The 27,241-nt window shown below is 46.7% G+C and overlaps 1 protein-coding gene across 1 annotated transcript in view; it reads right to left on the bottom strand.

The window, feature by feature from the left end:
* The window catches only part of FGF9 (fibroblast growth factor 9), a 28,987-nt gene extending 3,959 nt beyond the window's left edge, over positions 1-25,028 (bottom strand). Inside the window, exons 1-2 of the mRNA XM_027815654.2 lie at positions 23,107-25,028; positions 16,577-16,680 (exon numbers count right to left, since the gene is read on the bottom strand). Coding sequence (XP_027671455.1) covers positions 16,577-16,680; positions 23,107-23,383 — 381 coding nt within the window. The 5' untranslated portion in view covers positions 23,384-25,028. The remainder of the gene's footprint in view (positions 1-16,576; positions 16,681-23,106) is intronic.
* Between the last annotated feature and the right edge of the window lie 2,213 nt (positions 25,029-27,241).

Genomic DNA, 27,241 nt, shown 5'->3' with positions numbered 1-27,241 from the left:
AGGCTGGTTGTATGTAACAATTTATTTTAGAGGCATTTCTAACTACAACATTTTTAATGCGTGAAGTAGCTCAAGCACAGCACACTCCGTGCTGGTTATAGGGAAAAGCAGAACAACTCTGTTTACGTTAAATCCTTATCTACAGGGCATATCCTGCAGCCTCCTATTGATAATTGCCTCTGTCCTTGGACAGCTGGAAACTGGAGCAATTTTTATTACTGGACATCAACAGCAACTTAAAGTTACACACATTGCAGTAGCCCCCTTGTACAGCCTCAGCATACAAACTATTATAAAAACTATTCAGCTGCTATAAAAATTGTCTTTAAATACAGCTTTCATTAATGTTTTATTTTGCATGAGGTCTAAAATCACTTTGTTTGCTTTAAGGCAAAAACAGATGCTAAGGGTATTATATGCTTGGCCTATAGGTCCATGGGGAAAGAGAAACTACTTTAAATTGTTTTCCTGCTCTCAGAAGGCAATGGGATCACATGGCAAGCACTGCAGAAGCACTCTCTGCTAAAAATAGCATAATTTTAGGAAGATATTTCAGTCCTGTCTTGAATTCATTAATTATTTACTTCATCTGCATTTTTTTTAGCATCATCATAAATTTCTATCTTTGCAAGAACAGAACTTCCCCATGCCCCGAAGCAGAAATTTTAAAATAGCCTCTCTTTATCTGGCAGGTTTGATGGATCATGACAGTGCTGTGGTACACTTAACTAGCAGACCTTGAATAAAGGGGTTTGCACGGTACTGCGCTCTGGATGAGTTCAATGGATTTCAAACTTACAAGTTCAATCTCTGTTTTACAGCTTATCCTGGTTTTAATTTTTATCCTCTTACGACACCACTACATCTCTTTTGTCCTTCATCAAAATTCTCAGAAATTCATGTATAGACAGTAAGTAAATACTTCAACATTAACTTGACCAAGCAATCAGGACACAGGTTGAGATATGTAGGGACACTAACAAGACACCTAGAAATTCTGGTTGTAGTCAGAGACCGCTGGAGTAAATCAGTGCTGGTGACTTTGGACCAGGCCTGCCCTGTAAATAATGTGGGGATCAAAATGCCAGCGTATCCTTCTTCCCATGCCCTGGGAGAACCTTACAATAAAGGCTCATCTAGTACCACAACAGACAGAAGTAGAATCATAGAATCATTTAAGTTGGAAAAGAGCTTTAAGATCATTGAGTCCAACTGTTAACCCAGCACTGCCAAGTCCACCACTAAACCATGTACTACCACAGCACTACTTAAACTAGCTTACAGTCATGTTTTGAGCACACAGACCTTTACTCAAGCCAGAAATGAGCATAATACAGGGGTGAGGCTGGTCCATCCTGCCAACAAGCACCTTCTCGCCTCATCAGCTTAGGATGAGAAAGTCTTGATGAAAGCCAGCTCTCCCAGTATGGGAAAGACATCCCAAGTGTCCTGCATTTCCCCTTCTGGCTATGACCTTTAGAAAGTCCCTGTATGCACAAGCAAGATTCAGCCCTAGAATACAGCAAATTTTGCATATTTTTATTCTAGCAACTGACCTCTCTATCATTTTTCCAGTACCAATATTTCCTTGCACCATACTTAATGTCACTAGACATCTTTGTCGAAGGCTGACACAAATACCAAACATACCCAACTGGAACAGCTATGGAAAGTAACTTGCATTCCTGCAAAAAGGGAGGCTGCGTGCTTTGATCAAATCATCAGGTGCCAAATGATGTGACCTCAAAATTACATAAATCAAATGTTACAACACATACAACATATTTTCTATGAGGACTGTTCATAGAGTATTCCACTACATAGTGATTCCCATTTTACTACATTTCCATGCTTAACCTGTTGGGTTTATTCACCTGTTATTTAACTTGGAGCATTCAAATAACTGAATTGTGCAAAGATATACATACCAGAAGGGCAGAAACCCAAGGCAGATTTAATTCAAAAGTCTGCTAATGCCTGGTCAGTGTTAGTAATCCCAGAATTCCTTCCCCTTCCTACGTTTTCTACCATCTGACCAAGGAGAAAAATAATGTTATCCTGTTTCCAGGTAGATTGATTAAAAGTGAGATCACAAATTAATAAAGTTACAGCCACCACAACGAAAGATTTGCCACCTTGTTGAAAAATAGATATCTCTTGTGAAGCAGCATATTGGAAATAAGTAGAAATAGGCAAAACATATGTACAGTGCCCAGAGAATGGTCTCATGACTCTAAAGAATGGTAAGACATCTGTGCTGCTTAGTTGTTGAAAGCACAGTACAGGGTCCTGTATAAAACATATCAATATTCTTTTTTTCTTTTAAATAAGCCTACAGAGCTGAAACTTTTTTTTTTTTTTTTTTGGTAACCTGACAAAAGGAAACCTCTTTAGATCATCGTTTCTAAAATCACAACAAATTCATTTCATGTCTACCAAACTATTCTGTTCTATGTCACGTATAGTTTTCCCTTTTGCAGACTGCTATGCTGACTCCGTAGAGACACTCCACAAGAAAATACCTAATGCAGAAGTTGAAGCAACTATTAGCAAGGAGTATATCTGATGTAGTCAGCACTTCCTACATACCTGCTGCATGTTATCACCATGTTAATCCACACTCTTAACAAAATCATGTTTAAATATAGTCTCCTAAATAAATTCATGCAAATCCCTCATTATGGCTATATGACACTAATAAAAACAGCAAATGTAGTGAAAAGAAACAAACCCCACCCCTATTCTCATCCAAAGTGGTTTTCTTTGCTCTTCTGCCTACAAACACACAGATTTTACATGCAGTTGGCCCTTCCCATGCTGTAATGCAAACACCCTCTAGAACATACTACATTCAGCTAATAATTAACATTCACCCAGAGCTGTCATAAATAAAGGTGTAGTTCAGCATTTGCTGTGGTGTTGCCTGACCTCCCATGCTAAGCCTGTTTGTGGCTGGGCAGGCAACCTCCAGCCACAACAAGAAGCCAAATACCAGTGTCCGAGCAGTGCCACTTTCCTTTCCAGGTTAGACAGCGATGCCAGGCAAGCCCTGCACATGGAGTGCCTGACTCGGTGAGTGTCGCAGGGTTTTCTTTGAACAGTTCCTCCAAGCAGTGTTTTTTTCAGAATGCTTTGTTTAATAATTTGACAGAACATGGATAAAAGGAAGCAGAAGGAAAAAGAAAGTCTGCCAAAAGGACTAGCTGACTGTGTCAGTGCCTCTCCACAAGCACTTCAGAAAGACAGCAGGAAACCCTGCCCTGCAGGGCCAGAGGAGAGACCAAGCAAACAGCCAGGTACCTGTGCTGCCTCTCACACGCATTTCATATTCCATGGCACTTTTTATAAGATGAGGGAAATTAGGCAAGGTGTCCTGGCAAAACCACAGCTGGGCAATTGCATTCTCCCTACCTGAGGTCACCTTGTGCTTTCAGAGAGATGGAGTATTCATTTTAGTTTCTCCTCCTCAACTTCTAGTTAATTTGTATAAAGGTTTTATTATACATAAAACTGCACTTACAAAAAAAAAAAAAAAAAGTGTGACCATTCTGTATTGCTGCCATGGAGCAGTTATAAGAGTGCTTAAAGATTAGTATCTTTCATACAAAAAGCTTGTAAAACTCCCCAAGACCTGGCAGAACCTGGTCCCCTTGGGAAATTATCATCAAAAGCTGCAACAACCACACAGATACAGACACCATGATGCTTCCATGTCCTGAAGAAGACGACGGAAAAGCAGAGCTTCCTCAACAAAGCAAGCGGACTGCAGCATCAACAATAAAAGCCCAGGAAACTGCCAATGTAGGAGGGATTTAATTGCTTCTCCCCTTTGGCCCATTGCCCCTCTTTTCCCCCTCCCTTGCTCTCCACATCATCATGGACCTCCTCTAGAGGGACCAGTCTGGGATCCGGCACTACGCTATACCAGGGCTGTTTGCAGAGCCCTTCTGACATGAACTGCAGGAGGATGAGACACCAATTAGGCCTTTATCCATTTTTGCCACTGCCAAATCCACAGCTCTTGGTTTTACTGATATCCACTCCTTTGAGACTTCAAGTTTGCAGCATCTGTCAAGCTTTAAGCATGCCCTCCCTGAACATGAAATCATTATAGGAAAAACAACCCCACCGTGCCTGAGCTTGCACCTGCCAGCACAGGTTGCCTATCCGCCGCCATGCTTACATCCACAAAGGTTTGATTTAGATCTTCCCAGCCAAGTGCATCAGATGCAAACTCATTTTCACCTAAACACCCAGGGTCTGCTCGTGCTTCTGTTGGAAGGCATGACACATCTCCAGGGGTAGGTCCTGAGGCCACATAAGCTTGCACAGCACTGTTCCTCTGGAAGCTGAAGAGCTTCCTTCTCCAAGCCACAGCAGAGCAGAACTCGGACAATGTCAACTCTTAAAAAACAAACAAACAAGCAGGTGTGTTCCCCTCCCTCCCGCGCCAGCAGGACTGGGCCCACACTGTGCCATTTACTAGTCAAACTTCTGACCTCTATTTTATTTTTGGTTTCCCTGGCACAGTCAAGAACTGCAGTCATCAATGTTATCTAAGCATCTAATTCATAACGCTTGGCTGAACCCTTCCAAGAATCAGAAAGCAAGGTGGTATGCAATCTGATACGAGGGCCGGAGCCAATTTTTAAAGAAGACAGGAGAAAAGTTCCCATCAGCTTAAATGGAACTTGGATCAGGCTTGCAATGATAAAAAGGCAACAAATATTTTAAGACACTAAAAGAACCATTTCAGGCACGCTCAGATTTACTGAAAGCTGTAACTTGAACTAACCCAGCTCCCCACTCCACAAATTCTCTTCTATCAAAAGACAACGTCTGTGTCAAACCAGGGCTGTTATCCTACAGCTACACACATGCTCTTTAGCCTGAAATACTAGTTACGCTTTTAACTGAATAGAGAATTTTAACTAAAACATGCTTCCCTTAAATACAGCTGAGATGGAGCACAGCGTCATAGTGTTTTGTCAGTATTTTTTACTTTCTTTTGTGGTTCTCCATGCAGAGAATGCTGGGTTAAAGGGAAGGTAGCCCTCCTTCAGCAGAAAGTGCTGCCTTTTGCAGGAGCAGCTTAACTCACACACTGAAAGACATTGTAAAGTGGGTGATAAAAAGCACTTCATCTGCACAAGTCTCTACAGTCAGCGAGTCCCCCTCTCAAACTGAATTTATCCATCATTAGCAAAGCACCTTAGCTACAAGGTGTCATCATAAAAACAGCAGAATGCTTGGGCCTTTCATAAAAGCTTTGCCACATGGGCCAAGTGATTATAATAAACATGTAGCAATAAAATTGTGCACTACAGAAGTATCTCATGTTTTATTCTTTCAGCAAGATGACTTGGTCAAGGACTGATGAACAAAAGCCTGTCTCTGTATTGTTATTTACTGCATGTAAAGCTAACTGCTAGGTACTAGCTCAAAGGACAGGGACATCACTGGCCATGCAGTTGTTCTGGATAGGGGGGTCATCAAACAAACAAAGCATCACAGGCTATCACATTCTGGAAAGATCCAGCCCTCCTCGCTGAAATGCCAAACATCCACTGGAGTCTTGGGAATCAATAAAATTGCCAGAGACATTTTAAAACCTACAGTGCATTGGTGGGCAGTAGAGCAAAGGGTTGGTACTCCAAGACCTTTACCCAGCAGGACTCAATTGTGTATTCAGTTTGAACTGTTTAAAAATTAGGCCTTTTAATTTCCCACCTTTTTTGGACACAAGAGCAGGCCAGCATTTCAAAGAGCTGCTGCTGAAGAAAAGATGTCATGTTTGCCCTTTCAGACAGCAGTGCTCCTCCGCTGGCAAGCATTTCATATAAGCAGTCTCTCCAGAGAGGACTCTCTGGACACTTCCCCCGTTCCTTTTCCCAGAAGCAATCCCACCATAAAGTCATGAATCTAGATACACAATTTTTAGTATTTCACTTTCAGAGTAGGATAGAAAAAGATTTCCCTAAGATTTCTCAGAAAATCCACGTATCTTTGGTGTTGCTATGCCCTGACTTAGGTTCTCAGTGATACAGCTGACCCAGCCTTTGAGAAATGCTGGAGGAAGTTGGGTGGCTCTGCTCCTCCATGAGCCCCCTACTCCTCACACACACATGCACATCAGTGGACCTGTCTTTCAATGGGTCAAACTTCAGCCATGCAGTTAATTTCAGCTTTGATGAAAGAAGTTGTCAATCTGTCTGAAAAAAAAAAAAGAAGATACATAATAATAACTTCAACAGAACTGGTGACTGAAGAACTCAAAGACCAGACAGTTGGTCTACCAGGTACCAGCAGCACACAGACCTTCCAAAGATTTTTAAAGTATAAAGAAAAAAAAACCAAACAACCTGATGATTTTGTTTAAACTTTACAACATTTGTATATGCTAAAATGACCCAAAGGATTTTGCTGAAGTCTTCCCCAATAAGTTTCCTGTTCTGAGTCCAGATTATATACCAGATGCTGTCTTAACAAACGCGTCAGCAGGCTAAAATCCCTCTTGCTATGCAAAAGCAATAAACACGTACATGTTAAAAGGCTGTCTTTAGATTGCAGACTCTCATGGGCAGGAACCCTATCTAGATTCAGGTTTTTAAAATGATGAATACAGTAGAGCTCTTATCTTCAGTGGGGTCTGCTGACACAACCATAAAATTAGTTGGTGGTTTTACAGGAACAGGTCCAATCCTGATTCCATTGAAGTCAATGGCATTTCAAACGTAATAGAATCAAGTCAAAATTTCTCCTGAGTCACATTTGCCTCCATAATTGTGTTAAATTTGAAGAGTAAAGTTTAGCAGATTAAAGATGCACAGCCTGGGCCAGACCTCAAAAGCGTGCAGCATCCACACCACAAGCCCAGTTTTTCCTCAGCAGCAGTCATGGAGCATGAATATAAAATCTGATCTTCAAATCAAAAATAACAGCAGAGGTCTGCCTTTATAAAAAGAATTAAAAAGAAACCAAAGGGCTTTATAAAAGGGGGGGAAACGGATTTGCACTGTAACAAGCTTTATTTCTTAAGCTTTTTGAATGTGACACAAATGAACTGCATTACTGCACATCACCAAATCAGCCTGAGCACATTCAAACTGCAAAGCGAATCTCAACCTAGACAAAATCCCTAACGAAGTCCCCGCAGGGCAGACTTTTTCTACTCCGTCTTAGAAAATGATGAATGGTAAATGGGAAAGAGTGCCACATTCACATCCCACTGGCTCCTGAGTCAGAAACAGAGCACATCAGATCTTTATCTGATGCAGCGAATAATCCCCAAGCATATCGCAGTGTGTCACTGCACCGCTGGTGATGTTCTTTTAGCATGTCACTTCAACATAGCATTCTCAGATCAAATGAAGACACTGAACCTTTTCACACCTCCGTATCATTCACAGGGCTATAGCTCCAGAAATGTGCAGTGACTGGGGACCTACACAACTGCAAAGATGTGAATCTGAAGGCATTCAAACTGAACATACCCCGCGCGTGCTCGCTGGGTAGGACTCGGGTTTGCGGTGCAGTTATGCCACTTTAACAACCAGCCGCCGTCAACAGCAAGGTACTCAAGCCCTGTCCCACCCCATGCTGTAGGTGATTCCCCCACTGAGCGCTAGTGCTTGCCCAAACAGGCAACAAGCCAGTTCAAGGAGCTAAACCTGCAAAGAAACAACCTTGCAAAAAAAAAAAAAAAAAGATAAGCTTTCTTCTGTGGCTTTGGGTCCCTAAATCAGCCTCGTGACAGGTCAGATGCGTGCTGGTGTCAGAGCAAGGGAGGAAGCAGAAGCACGCAGCGGAGGCAGGGAAGCAGGGCTGCCTTTTCTGGAAGGGGTTTTCTGCAAGGTGTTAGATCACCTTGGCTGCCTCCTCAAGCAGCACCTCTAATCTCCTGTTTATGTAGGAACACAAAATTGCAGACATGTTTAATGAGGGAAAAGTATATCATTAAATTAAGGTTTGAGGGGGATTTTGCTTTACCAAAGCTTGGCTTTATATACACACACACATTTATAAAAATATACAATTTGTGTAGGAGATATTCTAATACTTTCCTGTTCCAGGCATGTAGTGAGAATCTAAGTTCAGCACAGAATTGCCAACCAAGGTAAAGATCGCTGAGGGCTTTCTCTCATATAAAATTTGCCTCAGACGTAGTAAGCACCTGGAATGAAGTCCTCTGAGCAAAATCAAAGACCTGAGGAAAAGCGTAGTATCTATCCCACAGGACGCTATTAGCAGGTGTCCCTCTTTGGTGACAGGTGTTACAACCTGTGAAATTCTGATTTAAAAAACAGACCGAAGCCTTAGTTTAAAAAGAACCACAACAGCTGCAGTTTCTCACAGAGCTTTCTCCCATATTACCTGTGTTAAGCATATGCATTCACCTACCAATTCTTCCTACACCAGTAGCAACGTCTCAAAAGACCTTTCTTTTTTACAGTGCTTCATACCTTGCTGAGTGGGTTGCAGTTTCTGCTCTCATCACCAACGCCAGCACCTGTGAGGAACACCATTTAACAGTACCCAGCTTTCAGAAAGGCTGCCCACCTGAATTCAGAGAGGCTCTCTGCAAAGGTGAAGTAGATGAGGTTGTAGGCAAATCTTCCCAAGAAACTAAAGTTTCAGGGCTTTTCTCGGACCTATGCCCTCCACAAAGAAAACGTCCACAATTACAAAGCTGTTTCCTACTGTGCAGTGCAGAGAGGAAGCGTTTGTTCTTCATCTCCCACCTCCCTGCAAAAATTCCTCAGACCAGCTCAAGATCTCACTTCCTCATGACCTGAAACTTCCTCATTATCCAGCCTAAGCTTTCCTGTTACCCATTCAAACCAATTCATTCTTGTTCTCTATTTCAAGGACTTTTTTTCTCGCCTTGGTGTTAAACCTCAGTGTATTTACAGAGACGGAGAGCGTACCCTCTCAGTTTTCATTCTGCAGGCTAAACAAGCCAAGATCTTTAGAGTCTATCATCTGATAGTCTTTTCATCCCTCTGATCATCCCAGTAAGCTCCTTCTGCACCTGTTTCAGTTTCAATTCATCTTCTTTAACACAAGTGACCAACTGCACTTTGCATTTAGGCTGGATCCTACCAGTGCTGTACACAGTGGCACCAACAGAGCTCTCCCTGCGCCCCGTGTGAAATATCTTGGGGACTTTAGGTCACCAGGTCCCTTCTGTGAAGCTGCCTTCTGTGCTGAACATACTTCCCAACTTTGCAACAATTTCAATAACACACTGCTACTTTTTTATGACAAGATGTTTAATGTCCCTAATAAAAACAGGGAGTAAAACTAGCCCAGGGGCCAGTCCATAAAAACTCTACTTACAGCTTCTCTCCAGTCAAATACTTTTCAACACTCCCCATTGTTGTCTTCACTTTTTTCACCATCTATCATACAAGTCTTCTACTAACACCCGTTTTACCCACTGTAGCAAATGCTCTCTTCTGCAGGTCATACAGGTTAGCACAATCGTATTTCCCATTTCTAGAAAAAGAAATTCCTACCAAAAATAGAATACTAGGCTTGCCTGAAACTCTTTATCCAGCTTCAGTAAACTCATCTTGTACATACATTCAGGTTGTCCTCTACTCCTTCATTTAAAAGCACGTTCCTATGCCCCGAGCACAACCCAAATCAGACAGATAGCCCTCCCAGCTTCCTAGGTTGTACCTCCAGCCAAACACAAACCACGTGGCTGGAGGTCCACAAACACCTGAAGCCAGCAAACACCTGCATTTCCTCAGCAAGGAGCAAGCTCTCCCTCAGTCCGGCTCGCTCCCACCTTTGCACCACATCTTGCAGTGACCTGGGAGGGAACTGCTGCGGCTGAAGACAGCCCTTCTGCTTGACCACATTGTTTTCCAGTTCCCTGCTTCAATTCATTGGGCAGCAACAGAAATGCTTGTGCCAGCAAAAGGGAGGAGAAGGGTGGCTGGAGGGAAAACTGCCGCTTCTTTTAGCGGTGGTGTCAGCTGCCCTCACTCCCTTTGTTAATTGCACAACAGGGAGCCCCCCCTCCCCGCGCTACCACCCCAAGGAGTCTGTCAGAAATACTGGCTAGCCCAGTCAGCAGTCACATTCAGACTACAATGCATTTACACTCCCACCTGAATACACTGTGTTTGTAAATACTCTTGTTCCCTTCTCATTTATATAGCTTAAAACATTTTTGCCCTGTATTTTAGTACACATTTCAGGGCCCCAGTCAGCTTTCTTGCAGCAATTTCCATTTTATCCCCGTGCTTCCATACTTCTAAGGCACAGGCTTTTCTGCAACCTGCCCTCCTGCCATTCCTCACAGACCCTCTGCCAAGCACCCACAGCCTACTAGCTTCAAAATCCTCCCCAGCAGTTTCACACTTACTGGGATACCATTTCCACAGGATTTCTACATCTCTGATGAAGTTTCAAGTTTCCTCCACATCGAGAGCCATAAGCACGTTTTTGAACTGGGCCTCTTCAGATCCCAAAGTTTGCCCTGTCAGATCAGCTACAGGCCTGTTTCTCACAACTCTTCTGCTTAAAGTGGATTTATCCAGGAAGATACAAGTCACTGCTACTGCTGAGAGACACCACAGGGTTTTTGATCACGGGGTGGCCAGGTTTCCCTGAGCAATGCTGCTTGTGCCTTGGGCACCACCTCACCACTCCTCGCCACTCAGCTGCCCCAGGAGCTGCCCTCTGTCTCGCCACCATTTGTACCATTTACCAAAAGGTGCTTTATTATTTTATACACAAGCAGGGTGTTAAACCTGCTGCCACAGCCGTTATCCCTTCTGGGATCTGACAACTTTCAGTCTAGAACCCTGCACCTTCACTCAGGGAAATTGCATTTCATTCTTCCTCCAAAAATTATGCCCTGTAACTGTCCTGTATCCAAGCTCACCTCAGCTACAGGCATCTGCGTGTACACTGATGAATAGATAATCCAAATTATTTTTTAAAAATAATCAATCTGCAGCATATGGCATCGCTTTAGATCGGAGGTGTTTAACAGGAAAGCGTGAATGATATTGCAGGGTAATTTATTTATCTATCCTATTGTTAGATATCTGTAATAACTGTATACTTGGCCCACATGCTGCTCCCTACACGCACCTTCAACCTGGTTTTTTCTTCACGTTGTTTCCGTGCACCTTGACCTACCATTTGAAGGGCTGAACAATTACTCTCCCTTATTTGCATGGGAAAGTAAAAGATATTTTTACAATGCAGCAAAACAAATTGTTACCTATGCCAAGTAATTTTCAGTAAACTATGAAAAACTGCCCCTTTTCTGTCCAAAAAGTTTCTGTTCACCCATCTTTGTAGCTGCATAGTCCTTCCAGGACTGTGGTGACCCAAAGAAAAGCAGAAAACACTGCAGGTGCAGCCTTGCTGGGACAATAAAGAGGCGTATCATCACCTCCCCACACGCTTACTGGGAAAACATGTTTCCTCAAGGACAGTACTTTCTTTCCTTCCCAGTAGTTTTGGGAGCAAAAGACAGGTTTAGTGTCCCAAGAACATTGGGACAAACAAGTTTTTAGATAATTTTTTGAAGGACAGCAATGCATTACCCTGTTGAAGCAGTCCTAAATCCCCCTTTTCTGCACACACCCTGTAAGTCTGAAACCCAAAGGTGAGGAGTCTGCTTCCCTGGCTCCAGATCTGGGCTCTTTGGCTCCGTCCCAGCTGCTCCGTGGACACACGAAGCCTCTCTCCTCTCCTCTCCCTGCAGAATTCTAGCCCCCTCTCCCTTCCCCAGAACCTCCATCATCTCCCCTCCCACCTTCCTCCTTGCCCCTGTACAGCTCCCCTTGTAGCTGCTCCAGATCTTCCAAGTCCCAAGTTTGCTCCTGAGCGCTCAGCCTGAGCTGCCTTTTCCACCTGCCAAGGACACAAGGCACAATGGAGACATCAGCGTTTCACAGCATCATAGAGTCATAAAATGTTTTGGGTTGGAAAGGACCTTTAAAGGTCATTGAGTCCAATCCCCCTGCAATGAACAGGGACATCTTCAACAAGATCAGGTTGCTCAAAGCCCATCTAACCTGACCTTGATTGTTTCCATGGATGGGGCATCTGCAACCTCTCTGGGCAACCTGTTCCAATGTTCCACCACCCTCATCGTAACAAATTTCTTCCTCTAGTCTGAGGAGTGGGGTAGATCTGTGTCCATGGGAGAACAGTGGGACAGGCATGCAAGCAGCAGGATGTAGCACACCTCTTTACTGCAGGAGAGCCTGGGACAGCGAGGGCAGCTGAGGCAAGGATGTCCATGGTCCTGCTGTGCTCAAAGTAGCACAGCACTGCCTCAGAGGAAGCCTGCAGTGCAAACTGATGGGCATCCCCTGGTGTGGGTGCTCATCACTGCCTGCCATGTGAGTGCCAACTGTTGATATTCCTAAGGCTACATAGGGACAGCCCATGAAGGTATGAAGGTCATGGGACTGATCAGGAAGACCTCCATGGCATGGCACTGAGGAGCACAGCTAAGACGCATTTGCTAACACCCTTGCCAGAGCTGTTGGCAAGAGCCTTTTGGCACTGAGGAAGGAAAAAGGTCTTTGTGTCTCCTCTTAACACTCTTCAGGTCCTATCTGTAGTTTGGATTTTTTCCTCCTCTCCAGTGACAAGCACAGTAGCTGTTGTGAAACATGATGAGTCATAGCTGCAGGCTGCAAGGGGAAGGCAAGGTAAAGGGAGAGCAGGAACAGAGTGAGATGGAGGGAAAGCTGCGGTCACTAACCAGCCTCTAAGTCATCGTCTACATAGCTACCGCTGGCTTTTCTGCAGTACCACATACATATATGTTCAGCTCTCCTTGGTTAAACCCACAAGATGAGGAGGAACTTGAGAGCATCTCCCCTATGTTATACATCGTTGCCTGAGAGCAACAGGAGTGTCACTGTGCTCTTTTAACCAGAAGATGTAGTAGGAACTGCCCCCTGTAATGGTGGCAAGTTGGGAAGAGTTTGTCAGGTAGCTAATCTAGGAGGACAGCAGTGCTTTAAGAAGGCCAAGAGGAACGTGTCTGGATCAAGATACACTGAAATTGTCTTTACTGTTGCCTTTCATGAAAATTGGCAGCGATCACCCATCCTGGCTGTTCTGCTTCGCCATATGTCCCATCTCCAGTGGCACCACAAATATGCTGGGAAAAATCTTCCTGTGCCAAATGTTTCAGACACAAATATAGAAGGATAGAAGTCTTTTCCATAGCTGATTTGAGTCACATCTAATATATTTTTCATGCAGTAATTTGCATATAAATGTGATAGTGTCATAGACACAGGGCATCTATTCTGGCAGTGTCAAGTGCTGCAATACTGAATGCCTGCAGAAACACACCTGCTAAGATCCACAACGCTGATGCAGAGCAGGAATTTCTTCAGTTGCTATTCAGTTCTGCATGGGAAAGTTTTCCCACCTTACAAAACACACTCAGCCTCCTAAGCGTACCTGCTCCATGACAAAGCTGATGCTATTCACAGCCCTAAGTGAAGAAACCAAGACAAAGGGACCCACCTCCCAGCATGGGCAGCACAAGGACAGCTTGCTGGTGCTACAGAACAGTTCAACTCAAGTGACCGCTCTGCTTAATTCAGGTGAAAAACTTGAACTTCAGTCTTTTACGTATCAGCCTTGAAACTAATTTCATTTAAACTGACCTTCCCTCTCACCAGAAAGATAATTCTGTGCAGGATTGTGCCTTGCTTCTGGTTCAAACTGCAACATTTATTCCTATCAGAGAACTTCACTTTCAATTAATTGCATTTTTTGACCAAAACCAAAAGCAAAACACTGTCACTTAAAAATGTCCAGCCAATTCTACACGAAAATCTGCTCTGAGGCCTGCTTATCTCAGTGTTTCTACAAGGGCTGACAGTTGCTGAAATATAGGCACTAGGATTGCTAGTGTTGACAAGGCTTTAAAGCATCGTCACACTGACTAGCCATTAGAGGTTATATTTCATTGGAAGTAATGTAATGCAATTACCATCACTCTTTAGTATGTCCCATCTCTGGAGGCTGACAATAAGCCATATCATCCATCAGATTTTAACCTGAACTTTGCATTCTGGCCCTATAGATTGCCAGTTCGCCATTATGAATGGCTTCATATTTTTAGCATCATTTCTTAGGGAAAAGAGGTTATCCAATTATATAGTACATCCATCTGCCTGCCTGTCTGTCCTTCCTTAGCTTTTCAACCAGTTTCAATCAGGAGGCAAAGGTCTTTAAGAAAATTAAGTTCCTATCAGCTTTGCAACTAATCAGAGGCAGGGTAAAGAAGAGAGAGCATTTGCACATCCCGCTTGAGAGTGGTGAGCTATGTAATCCCCGCAAACTGCAAATCCAGTGAGCATGGACAGCTAACACTGTCTCTTTCTCCATGCAAGGAACACAAAAGGCTGGGAAATTTGTGTTACTGCAGGGACAGAAGGTCAGGGAGACCCATGTCTTGGACTGTGAGACACAAACCCCTAGGAAAGCAGGCTCCTTTAGAATGGCTGTTCATGGAACAACTATTTTATTAACACAGTGAGCTTAGTAATACATAAAGAATTCCTTGCACACATTTCTTCAGCAAAGGACGTTTTGAGTAATCCACTCTGATAGTCAAACATATTGCAAGCACAAAATATAAGTTGCACAGAAAAGTGATGTAACACTTGCTTTCCTAAGTCCATACATTTAAGCTCTATTAATAACCACATTTTCTTTTTCTGAATATTTGAAGTGTACAGCAACTGATACACTATGTTTATCTGTTTAAAAGATTACTCTTACTGATGATTATTAACATTACTGATTCATATTACTGCTGTTCTGCCTTTTTGCTGCCTAACTGAGCCATAACGGTACTCATGACTTCACTGGTTCTTTATCCCATTCATCAGCTGCACAAGGATTGTGACTTAAGACAACTTACTCCTCACAGGCAACATGTTTACATCTGTCATTGCATATCTGTCTCCCTTTCCCTCTCCCTTTCTCTTCCTTTCCATCCTTCCAATATTTTCTTCTTTCATATTGCCATTTGTGCTAATTTTCTGGCCTTTCCCACTCACTGGTTCTCACTGTCTCTGCACCTTCCCTACTCCCATGTCCACACATTCTCCATCCCAGCCTTTACCCTCATTCTACCGCCTCTTTTTTGCCTTCCACATACACTGTCATGATCTGTACCTTCTGGCTTCCTCCCCTAGCCTGCTCTTGTTCAGAAGACAGTCCCCTTCCCCGCTCTACCTTCTTCTCTCACACAAAATGTTAACTAGGAAGGGATCAGTGAACCCAGGCACCCATACAAAAACACTTCCGCTGGACTTCCTGGTCTCTCTTCCTCACACTTCTCCATGGACCACGTGTACGGAAGCTGGACTTCCTTCTCACTCCTTCCATTTTCACCTGCCCATTGATCACCATCTTCTCATGTGTCCTCCCTCTATCCCTGCTGTCCCACTCAGTTCCCTCCCAGTCACCACTGCTCCCCTCTGACACCTGTATCTTCAGCTATAGCCAAAGCCACTCTCTGTCACTGTAACTCCTTTTTGAGTGTCTCTCTTTGCAACATTTACACCATCAGCTGAGTGTTGTCACCTTCTCCTCTGTGCCTCTAACGAACCCCAGTGGATACACAGCCTCCCTCCACTTTACACATTTGCTTACCCTCCGACCTGTCACCCTCTTCCTCAAATGCAACTGCTGCTCTAGTCCTTGTCAACTTTGGAGGTTGATACTGTACTGCTAGAAAAGGTTGCCTTCTGCTGTTTGGGGAGTTACCTGCTCGACTTCAGATTCCCCCACCCACGACCTGCCCAGGGTGTGAACCCCGGTGTACATCAGATGTCTTGAGTACTCCCAGGTCAGGGTCACGCCGCGTGCATGCATGCACACACACACATTCTTCTCTGCTGCAAGACAGCCTGTGTTGCCCAGAACCGTCACCCATCAGCTGCAGGTAGGCTGCTTCGCCAGCCTAACTCCCACATCTGAAATACCAAGTTTTACTCCTCCCTCCCACCCGTTACTCACTCCTGCTGCCATCCCTCAGGATGCACCAGCTGAAGTTTCAGATCAAGACCATCAAGCCTCTTGCCCTCATTCCTATACTTTTTATAACTTTTATCTACTCCTATTTCTCATTTTCTCATGCACATATGCCACTCTTTACCTCCCCCTCCACTTTCTTTTGTCAATTCCTAGAAAGCTCTCTGCCTACACACAAGAGGCAGCGACTTTGTCTTGGTTTAGGTCTCTACTGGAAGGACACATTTACAAATCTTACAGTACATCCTTTAGTCTTCAGTGACCAGCTCTGGCCATCAGTCTTCAATTGCCTGTATCTAAATTGTCATCCGTCCTCGTTATTACTCACTCCCGATTGTGCCACCTTTTCCCTCTCCCGTGTTCGTTACACCACCCACAGGGTCTTGTTTCAAATTAGACTGCAAGACATTTAGAGCAGAAACAGTGCTTGTACAGCACCTAGTGCAACGGGGGCTTATAGAAGCTAGCAAGTATTTTCCCCACAGCGTGTAAGGTTCATGACTGCCCAAGGCCAGCAGGAACTTACCGAGCCGTACAGTTCCCCTTTCTCATTCATTCCAAGGTAGAGTCCACTGTCGACTCCTCGGATGCTGACCAAGCCCACTGCTATACTGATAAATTCCAGTATACCTATAAAATGCAGGAAAAAACAAACAATGTACATACTGTTTCCATGGAAATATTTTTTTTTTTCAGGTGTGACTGATCCCTGAATGACAAGCAGATATTTTCAAAGATGTTTTCCTATTTTCAGAGTTGTTTGGAGGAAGATGAAGAACAAGCGAATACATTTTAAAGTATGATAGCTGAACAGTGAAGTCCTTGAGTCTCTGCTAGAATGATGCATTGCAGACAGCATTAATGTACCAAGTTAAAAAATTACTCTCAAACTTTCTCATAATTTCTAAACACAGATCTAAAGTTCAGTCATATTCTGATTTGTACAACAAATAATACATTCAAAGAAGAAATACCCAAGTTTTTAGATGGCCAAAATTAGCAGTATTAAAAAGCCTATGAAATTTTTCTGGCAAAATGAATTCTAAAAAAAATACATTTGAATCAGAATTGTGAGATAAAAACAACATTACACATGAAACCAAAAGATCTACTTCCAGGCATCAATGAATTAAGAATACGGGGAAAGGTTTACTCACAGTATGATCTCCCAGAGGCTTGAGAAAAGAAAATCCTTAGTACAGTCCAGTCTCACACATTTCTGTCTAGATAGTAACTGTTCTCTCTGGTGTGTTATTTTTTACTCATCTCAAATTCAAAGCTTAAAATACTCTAAACCTAAGTAATAGTGTATAAATGATTAAGTCTTCCCATGCACGCAACAGCAAGCTCACACAGACATTTGTGCAGTGGAGATAACATTTTGCAGAAAAGCACTGCATCTGCAAAGCTCCTGGGTTCAGCATCAGCGCGCACAGTAGAGCAAGTATCTGTCTCAAGTATCAGCTCATCTGGTTCTGAGGGTTTGGGGTTTTTTTTTTTGGCAGCCTTCCCTGCAAATTGCTTACCTCTTCAATGAGGATGCTACCAGCCAAACCTTGTGTGAACCTAGAAGTCTTGTGGAAAAAATGGAAATTGCTTCCTATTTGGGAGTGCTCGTGTAAGACTGTCATGATTTCACAGGAGTTATCCAGCAACGTTCAGAAGCACGCTGCTGCATTACGCTACTTTCTGAGCCACAAAATCAAGCACAGAGTAGCATTTTCCAGATATTTTGTGAATTTTCATGTCTAAGCACAGCATGTAACTATTTTTAAAGCTTATTGGAAACTACATTTACATGAAATAATATAATAACAGTATAGTATGTGTTGAGCCTCACGTGGCCAATAAAAAAGCACTTTCATGGATTTTTTTAACAATTAATTTGGCATCTCCCACAAAATAGTTGTGCACTAATCAATAACAGGCATGAATCACATAAATCTAACACAGCAAAATCTGAAGCCAATAGGGAAAATTTATGGCCAAGCTAATGTAAAGATGAAATGTATTCCCTGTAAGGGATTATTGATCATTACCTTATATATTATTCAGTACTACAAACACCATAGTCTTATTGTTTTGATAACCCTGTTTTAAGGCCTGGGCATCTTAAATTATTCTCTACATATGCACAAACAAAAAAATACTGGGAGGAAATATTTATAATTATGGATGGTGGGTTTTTTAAGTAATAAAAAGTGGTAGTATGCTGTTTATATGCTATATGCAGTATCTGAGATACAATCGACCCATTGAAACAGCTTAAACATTCCTATTATATCTGGATAAGCAGTGCTTCCAGATTTCTTACTAAGGCTTTTTCTGTAAAGCTTTTACCAAACTATCATATTACCTGATACATATTACCAAGCAATTTTAACTGAGGTTGAATCTTAAGCATGTATTATACCATGCTATAGCTAAGTTAGCAAGTCTGACATCTTTCACATCAGTAGAAATGTAGTCTTTAATTGCTGTCCTCATTTCAAACATGTGGGTATATGCTGCTTAGTGTGTCAAAAGAACAAAAAAGCACTGTCACATCCTATTGTAAGTGCAGAAGAATAATTTAAAGTACTGGGCAAAGAGCATCCATGTATTTGAGATCAGAGTAGACATTTCTTCATCTGAAATATTCAAAAGCCTATTCACAGCAAGTTTTATGTGCCATGCTGTTAAGTCCTTCAAGATATTACCTGGAGCCAAGCATGCAGTCTTACACAAGTCTTGCCAGTTTAAGGATTGCATGATTTGGCCCAACACTCCTGTGAATATTTGCACTGCATAGTTTTTGTAATACACAGATAGTGCTTAGGACCTGAACCAGATATTAAAGTAGATAGATATTCCTCTACAAAATGAGGCTGGACCAAATGAAAAATCAGGACAGCTCCAAACTCCAAAAGCTAGGGCCCTATTTATAGCTAAAAAATGGGAAAGAGAAGAAAAATGGGGAAGAGAAGAAATGACTGTCTTAATACATGGGATTCTGACTATCTTCTTGTCAGACACGGAGCATTTTCTTTAATGAAACCACTTCAAGGCAAAGACCCACTCCTCCACAAAGAGGGCAGGAAGAAAGTTTTGGGGAAAGTTGTTCCTTGCATGTCCACAGCAGCAGCACCTTCTGCCGCATGATCCAGCTTTGATGGTGCTGAGCGGGTGGGCCAGCCCTGCTCTGCTGCCAGGCTCAAGGGGAGAGGAGCTGGGTCATTGACACAAATTTCAACTTTCTTCTGGTTTAGCTGGGGTGAAGGCCAGACCTACAGGAGCATTTGCCATGGCTTTAAGCAACGAACATCTCTGCAGCTACACATCTTTTTGTTGTTGCTGTTCCGCTCTTTGCACATTTTTGTCTTTGGCTATACATGGGCTCTCTTTGTACTGCTGGATTGAAGCAGTTGAGCTTCCACTTCGCACCCTACACGCCATCTACGACAACGAATACGGTAAACAAGCACCTCTGCCAGCCACTTCTTTGTAGGACTTCCAGGGACCCGCGGGCTGCGCTGCCCCGCACCTCGCAAGCCACGATTCACCCAGGGAAGAGCAGAGGGGCGAGGAAAGCAGAGCCCTTGGTGGCCAAGAAGCTGCCGGGGGGGTCAGCGCGGTGATGGGGCGAGGGCAGGGGCTTCCCCAGCGTCACCCTGCCCCCGCCGCCGGCCGAGGCTGCGGCGCTCGGCTGAGCAGAGCGTTCCGCCCGGGATGCGTCCCGCCTGGCGCAGCTGTCACCGCTCCGCCCGCTCCCCCACATGATGCCAATTAAGAGACGGGAGCGCAGACAGCCACAGCCCCCCAGGAGGCAGCAGGGCCCTGCTTCAGTTTCAGGCTCTTACAGAGCTCTTGTCCGTTCCCCCCCCCGCCCCCAGCCGCCCCGCATCCCCTCCCCTCTGCAACGCTCAGTAGCGGGGCAGACTGCGGGGGCTGCTCGGGGCTCTTCCCTCCCCCTAAAACCTGGTCCCCGATTTCCACTCCCGGGGGCCAGAGCCCTCCGCATGCATCACACGCCGCCCCTCCGCCCCGCTCTGCCGGCTCCGCCCGGAGACAGCATGGCGGGGGGCGGGGGGGGGGGGGGCGGGATGGGGGGAGGCAGCCCCAGCCCCCCGCACCAGCAGCGGGAGAGGCCGCAGGGACCCCCCAGCCGCAGCCGCCCCCCGCCAGCCCGGGAGCCGGCGCAAGCAGGGCGAGCTGGAGGCGCGGGGGGGCGGGCGGCTGCGCGGCTCCCGCAGACGATGAACGCAGCGGTTCCTTGTAGCAGCAGGTCCCGGGGTGCGGAGGTCACCTGCTGACAAGCTTTTTTTTTTTTCCTTTTCCTGCATGCTCCTATTTTTTTAATGCTGTGCATGCAGTACTTGTGCTGACGCAGAGAGGCACGCCTCTCCGCTGTTACAGAGTTCCTGAATTTACAATGACTCCACTGTCTAGCAAATGCCCTAGACTAAAGGAGACTGCATCAAAAAATTTTCTTTTGTGACCCAGGAGAGATAAAGCTTTGATCACCTGGGATCGCATTACGGGGGGGACCGAGCCGGGGTCTCCCGGGGAGCTTCTCTTTTAGAGATGGACATCTTGCTGCAGGAATTGCGAAATGCCAGGGCTCCCAGAACCGGGCGAGTATAGACACACAATATGGCTCGGTTTATTGTATGCAATAGGCACACATCCAACATAGCATCACAGAAGAATTACTCTTATCTGATGTCTCTCCAGAGGTGTGTGCGCGTGTGTGTGTGTGCGCGGGGAGGGGGATTCCCACAGGGCAGAGCCCAGAGAGGAGTTTACGCGCAGCCCCCGGGGTTTTTTCTTTGTCCTCCTTATTCCTAGAGGAAAACTTCCTTCCGACTCGTGTGTCCCGTGTCCGTCCCCCCCCCGCCACACACACACACACGCAGATTTCCCGCACACGCTCAGAGGAGCCCAAGTTAGCCCGCTCTCCCCTGGGCAGCTCCCGAGTTGGGATGCAGACCTTCCCAGGATCATCAGAAGATTTTACAACCATCAAAACCCAAATAGCATCTGCTAATCGGTGACCTCCCGGCGAACACAACAGCAATGTCACGGCACCGATACAAAAGCATCGAGATCCCCGCCCCCAAATAAGCCGGGAGCCCCAACGCATCCCACAGCTTTGCCGTGCCCGGTCTGCCCGACCCCGGACTGAGCAGGCGCATCACCGGCGCGCTCCATGCGGGAAGAGTTATCACGAGGGTGCATCCTGGGGAGGAGAGGGCGATCAAACCGAGAAGGAAAAAAAAAAAAATCTATTTAAAGCCAAGGCGCTGCAAGGGCTGGAAAAGCTGCCCCTCGGAATTGTCAGCTTCCTACAACTGCGGCTGGAAAGCCATTTTTAAAAATAGACGCCGCGAATAATGTGGTCACGGCCGCCTTGCGAAGGGAGCAGCTGGCGGCCCCCCCCGGGGCGGCGGGGCCCCGCGGTGCCGCCCCCCCAGCCCCGCCGCCGGTGCCCTACACCTGCCGCCGGCCCCGGCAGGGGCAGACCTGCGGCTGCGGCTCGGCAGCTCCGCACGGCGCCTGCCAGTGTCGAGGGAAATGCCTAGAGGCAAAAATCCCCCGTTCTCCTCACTGCCTAAAACACTTTCCGCACTTTTTCTCGCCAGCCAGCGTGGATGTCGGATCCCCGGGAGAGCCATGACGCTCCCCCCCCCCCTCCCAACCCCCAACCCCGGGGACCCCGGGCGGGCTAGCGGCGCGGGAGGGAGGGAGGCAGAGCCTGGGAGCAGGGAGAGTGTCAGGGAGCAGCGGCTGGCGAGGGATGGAGGATAAACCTGCGACCATGCGAGCCTCAGCCCTCTTCCCACCCCCCCCGCCCGCCCCTTCTCTTCTGCGCCCTTTGGAGATCATCTCCTGCAACACCGACATCATCTAAACAGCTTCACAAAGCAATAAAATATAGCTTAGATATCGCTCAACATCTGGCATTAAAATACGAAGAGAGAGGGGGGGGGAAATCACCACAGGACTTTGTTTTTACGACCGAATTTAAGTGCTGTCAGGTTGGTTCACTCACAAGTTAACTCCTTCCAACAGCTGGGAGCGTGGCGAGCTAACCTGGCGTATTTTCCTCACCCTCCCTTAAAAAAACCCCCCACAACCAACACCAAAACACAACAAAACAAAGAATCGGCTGGTCCAGGCTGTTTGAGTGACTTTGGCACGTTGGATCTGCCGGGCCTTTAAGAGCCTCCCCGGCAGCAAAGCAGCCCGCAAGCCCACGGGACTGGGTGTGCGGGTGTGCATGGCCGGGCTCCCAAGAGTGGCCGAAGCCATGAGTCCTGCAGCCCTCGCTGCTGAGTCACAAATAGCGTCCCCTGGAAATGAAACCCAGGGAATGCTCCTTCAGACTCGCCGCTGCCAGCCTGACACGCCAGCCGGCTCGGCAGAGGCCGGGTTTGGTGCAGGCTTCCCGGCGGGTGCGGGGCAGCGCGGCCCCCACCTGCGCTCCCTCTCTACCGGGGCGCCGGGCGCGCCGCACGGCTGCGGGCTGCGGGCCCCGCTGCGGGCTGCGGGCGCTGCCGGTGGATGCTCGCCGAGAAGCCCGATAGGCTGGGTTTGCAATTCAAGCAGTTACTAGGGCAGGTAATCGGCAGGGAAAACGAAAGAAAAGCCCTCGTTAATTTGCGTACAGGACGACAGCCACTCCCTTCAGGAAACTCGGTGGATTTTAAATTGTAGTGGTTAATGATTAAAACCCCTTTAAACTCGCGAAATCAAACCGTTCAGCAGAAACGTCCTAGGCAAAAATTCCACCACCGCCACCTCCCAGTACGCGTCTGCTCTCAGGCAGAACTTGGGGGCTACGCAAACATCGCTACCAAACACCCGGCGACTTCGGCGAGGGCTCCTGCTCCGCTGCGGTGGTGCCGCTTGTGTCCATCTGCAATCCCGGACACGTTCATTTTTCCCCTCGGTGGCTCAGCCATCGGCACAAACCCCCCTCCCCGCCCGCCTCGCACCCCCCCGCCGTCCCCCCGCCCGCAGTTCTTCCCCATTATTTCATCACATGACCACTAAAGGGTTAAGGATAATACCTACCAAATCTGCTGTGGTCTTGCCTGGTTCCCTGGATAGTACCATTGGGGAAGATTTCTAAATGAAATCCAGTCCTGCAGTATAGCTGCCTCCGCCTGAGGATCCCCTTTAAATGGTCCAAGTCCGTGACCGCAGGCCCCCTGGGTAGCCCACCTGCCTCAGACTGACCCAGGTGGTCACTTAACAAAACCGGACTATCCACCGGCAAAACGGGCACATTCCCAAAGGGTACTGCATCCTGCACACCGAAATAGTTCCCAACTTCACCTAAGGGAGCCATCAGAAGATTCTGCTTTTAGAGAATAAGAATAAACAATAATGATGGTGCCAAACCCAGGAGATATAAGATTAGGTATATTCCACTCCTCTCCCCTCCCTAGCGCAGTTACAGAGAAAATGTTCTTTCTTCAATCCATTAAATGCATAAATAAAAGTAATATTCTGTTTTGACTGGTACAGGTTCAAGGTCAAACCAGTTAGTCTAAGAAACCACCACTTTATACTCACACACTGACATATTTATAAACATATAGATGTGTATATCTATATAAATGCATATATCCCCAGCTCTTAGCAAGCAATACGGTCTTCAGCCCATCCAACTGTAATAAAGAAAAAAATCCGTAGTTTCTCCATTTGGTTTAAGATAAGAATGACCATAGCAACTTAAATACCTAGGCGTTATAGGGATTTTTTTTTAAGATGCACAGGCTACGTCAGGATTTATGGATTCTGACTCCAGAAAGGCATGCGCTGTTTTTACTCTATAACAGACTGCATACATCAGCATGAATCCTGCAAAGGGGGAGGGGGGAAATCTCACGTTGTTGGCTGAGATAAATCCAAAAAAAAAAAAAAAAAAAGGAAAAAAGAAAGAAAAAAAAACTTTTGACGTCCAAATCTATTATCCAGAATTCTCAGGAGGCTCAGCAGATGTCCACTGGTTTAGGATTATTGACGATCCACAAGCAAAGCAGCAACATACAAGTGCTTGTGTCTTTCTTGGCTGGCTCGAAACAGGTGTTGCTTCTGCAGGGCTCCCTGTGAAATGTTGTACTCCAGCACTGAGCTGCAGCTCTTGACTGTGGATCTCCATCCAGCACGCAGAGTGGCGCAGGAAGAGGCATTGGGCTGGGTTTAAGGTAGTCCTGATTGCTGCTGGAAGGATTCTCCGAGGTCCTAGCGCTCAGCCCTACCTGCTGCAATACAGAGCCGCTTCCAGCGCTAAGCACGGCGTGGAGCCGCTCTTACTGCTCTGCGGCAGCGCGGCGCACGCAGGCAAATAAATAAATAAGTGGGCGAAACTTTGGGGGAGGAAAAAAAAAAAAGCGGCGCGATGCTAAATATACCGAGCCCGCCCGCTGCGGGGAGCGGGCTCCTCGGGAGATGCCCGCATAGCCCGAGTCCCCCTTGACATTGGCGGGGGGAGCAGGGCGGGCAGCGCGCTGCCAGCGGAGCCCGGCCCCGGCCCCGCCGCTCTGCCCCGCCGCAGGGGGGGCGGAGGCGCGGCCCCGGCCCCGGCCCCGGCCCCGGCCCCGGCCCCGGCCCCGGCCCCGGCCCCGGCCGCCCCGCTCCTCAGGTAACCGCGCTGCCGCCGTCCCAAGTGGGGTTCAAACTCGGCTCGGGGCGGCGGACCGGCGGGGTCGCGGGAAGTTTGGGAGCTGGGTTGGGGGGTAGGGCGTTATCGCTCACGCCGCATTTTTTCCCGTTCTCCCCCCCGCCTCCCCGCCCGGCTGCCCGCTGCGCTCCCGCTCTGCCCCTGCGCTACCGGCGGCGGCCGGGTGCCGGGGGGGCAGCTTCGGGGATGCCGCGGCGGGAGCGGGTCGCGCCGGGACCCCCCGCCGTCTCCGCCCGGGGCGCTCCGGGGGCCGCGGCTCCCCGCGCCCGCGCTCGGCACAAGTTTCCAGGAGCGCGATGGAGGGAAGGGGGAGGCGGGCAGGAGGAGGCATGGGGGAGGCGGGGGTGCCGGTGCAAAGTACGTGTTCTACACCCACACACCCCCCAAAAAAAAAAAAAAAGTCATTTAACACCGCCCGGCGAGACCCGGCGAGACTGAGAGGATTGCTGTTTCTTCTTACGAGGCCGGGGATTGGTGTCACTGTGGTTTTGCCCTTCGATATCGCTGCATTAATTGGCAAAGAAGCAAAAGGGTCTCCTGCCTTTGCAGAGGGTTGAGCTCAAGGACCGGGCATGATGCAGAGGCTCGCATGAGGGGCAGGGCAGCCCCTTGAATGAAGGGCAAATCCCGAAGATGGGCTCTTTTGGGGGTCTTGGGGGGAGAAAGGCATGGAGAAAAGGAGAAGAAACATAGTATCTGGTGCTGGGGGGAGAGATTGCACGGTGTGAATGATGATGTGCATCGATGAGGTGGCGAGGCCCAGGAAGGTCACCGGTGGAGTCTGGGAACAGCTCCAGAGGAGAATTTTGCAGGGGGGTTAATTAAAAATAATCGACTCCCTGCCTGTCCTCCTGCTCAGTGGGCATGTGGTGGAGGGGGCAGCTCCCCTTGCCTTCCCCACCACTGAAGCCAGCAACCCAGCTCCGACTGGTGCAGCCTTTCTGCATCCCCCCACTCGACACTGTGACTTAACACTTGAAAGGAGGGAAAGAGACTTCTAGTTTCCATGTCTAGCAGGGAAACTGCAGCAGAGCGAGGCTGTGTCCTGAACCCCCACAGACCTTTTAGGGAGCTGACACACTCCATGCCAGTGGTGTTTGAGCCACCTTGTTTCATTTGACTCCATTGGTCATTATTCCTATGTGAAGGACGGGATGCAGAAGCTCCACAGCAGGGTCCCATCGCGCTAGCTCTGTACAAACCCACAAAAAGAAACAGTTGCTGCATGTCAGTCCGTGCATTTCAATGTGCAAGCGAGCCCCCCAACCAACACCAAAGCAGGAAAGTTGGCACTCTCCGGTAAATAGTTCCATACCATTTACCCCGTGTATCGGGTTTAAGGACACTGCTCACACATGCACACTGGTTCTATCAGCGTGAACAACTGCAGAATGACTTGGGAAAACCCACAGAACTCACCATGTCAAAAATCATTATTCTTTATCAACTGGATCATGGCAGTACCCAGAGGCCCCCGTTCAGGGCTCACAGTCCCATTGTGTCGGATACTGCAGACACATGTAATAAGAGAGATGGTCTATGCCCAGAGAGCTTATGATCTTAACCCATGATGAAAGACAACAGGTGTATACTACAGACCCATGGGGGAAGGATAATGGAAAAGCAGCCCTGAGAATAAAAAGCAACAGGCCTGGCCAATGACAAGTGTTTGGTGTCAGAAAGAAGTTTTAAGGAGATTTGAAGGGGAACAATAAAGGAGCTTTACGGTTATTAATGGGAAGGTTTTTCCATGCGTAATGGCTAACTTGGAAGAGAACATAAAATTGCTTGTTAGGGAAATGGACTGCTGAAAAGTGAAGGCTTGTGCCACTGGCAAAGCAGAGGGAATGTTGCAGAGTGACTGGAGGGCCTGGTATCTGGTGTGCTCTCAATCTAGAAACAACTGGGAAAGAGGCTCCCAGCACCTTTCCAGTGCTTTAAAATTTACATTTCTAGTCCCAGTGAAGAGTATTATATGGATTTTTATTTTTTTCTCTAGTCCATGCTTCAGTATTTTCTACCTTGCACTTCACACCAGCAGCATACTTTATGAAAAATATCTGAAGGTAAAGAAGAAAGTAATAGTATAGCTGTTCGTTGGGTTTGTTTTTTTTTTAAATGAACTTAAATGAAACCCCACAGATTATTTGCTATAGGAAGTTTAGTGTTATAAAAGTGTTATAAAAGTGTTATCTAAGTTGAGGCTTTGATGTCTGAATTACTCATAAGTATCAAAGCCACACATGAATTATGCAGGACATCCCCAAAATTATACCCATCTGTGAGTAGGTGGTGTTCCAACCCTGCTTCACATAAAATCTATGTGTGATGTGTAATGTCAAACTTAGCCCTTACAGAAGTTTGGCATTACTGATAGCTGAGGCCATGTTAAAAACCTGTACTTTTATCCCCAAGACGCTGGGGCAGGAACATCCCTGCCCCTAGCTCTCCTCTGCTCAAGATTCACACCCACTTCCCTTATACCCTCCTGGAATTAAAGGCTGCATCTGCCACAATGAG

The sequence above is a fragment of the Falco cherrug genome, chromosome 2, assembly GCF_023634085.1.
Source record: "Falco cherrug isolate bFalChe1 chromosome 2, bFalChe1.pri, whole genome shotgun sequence".
NCBI lineage: Eukaryota > Metazoa > Chordata > Aves > Falconiformes > Falconidae > Falco > Falco cherrug.
The sequence above is the reverse complement of the archived record's forward strand: the minus strand, read 5'-3'. Positions and strand labels throughout refer to the sequence as shown.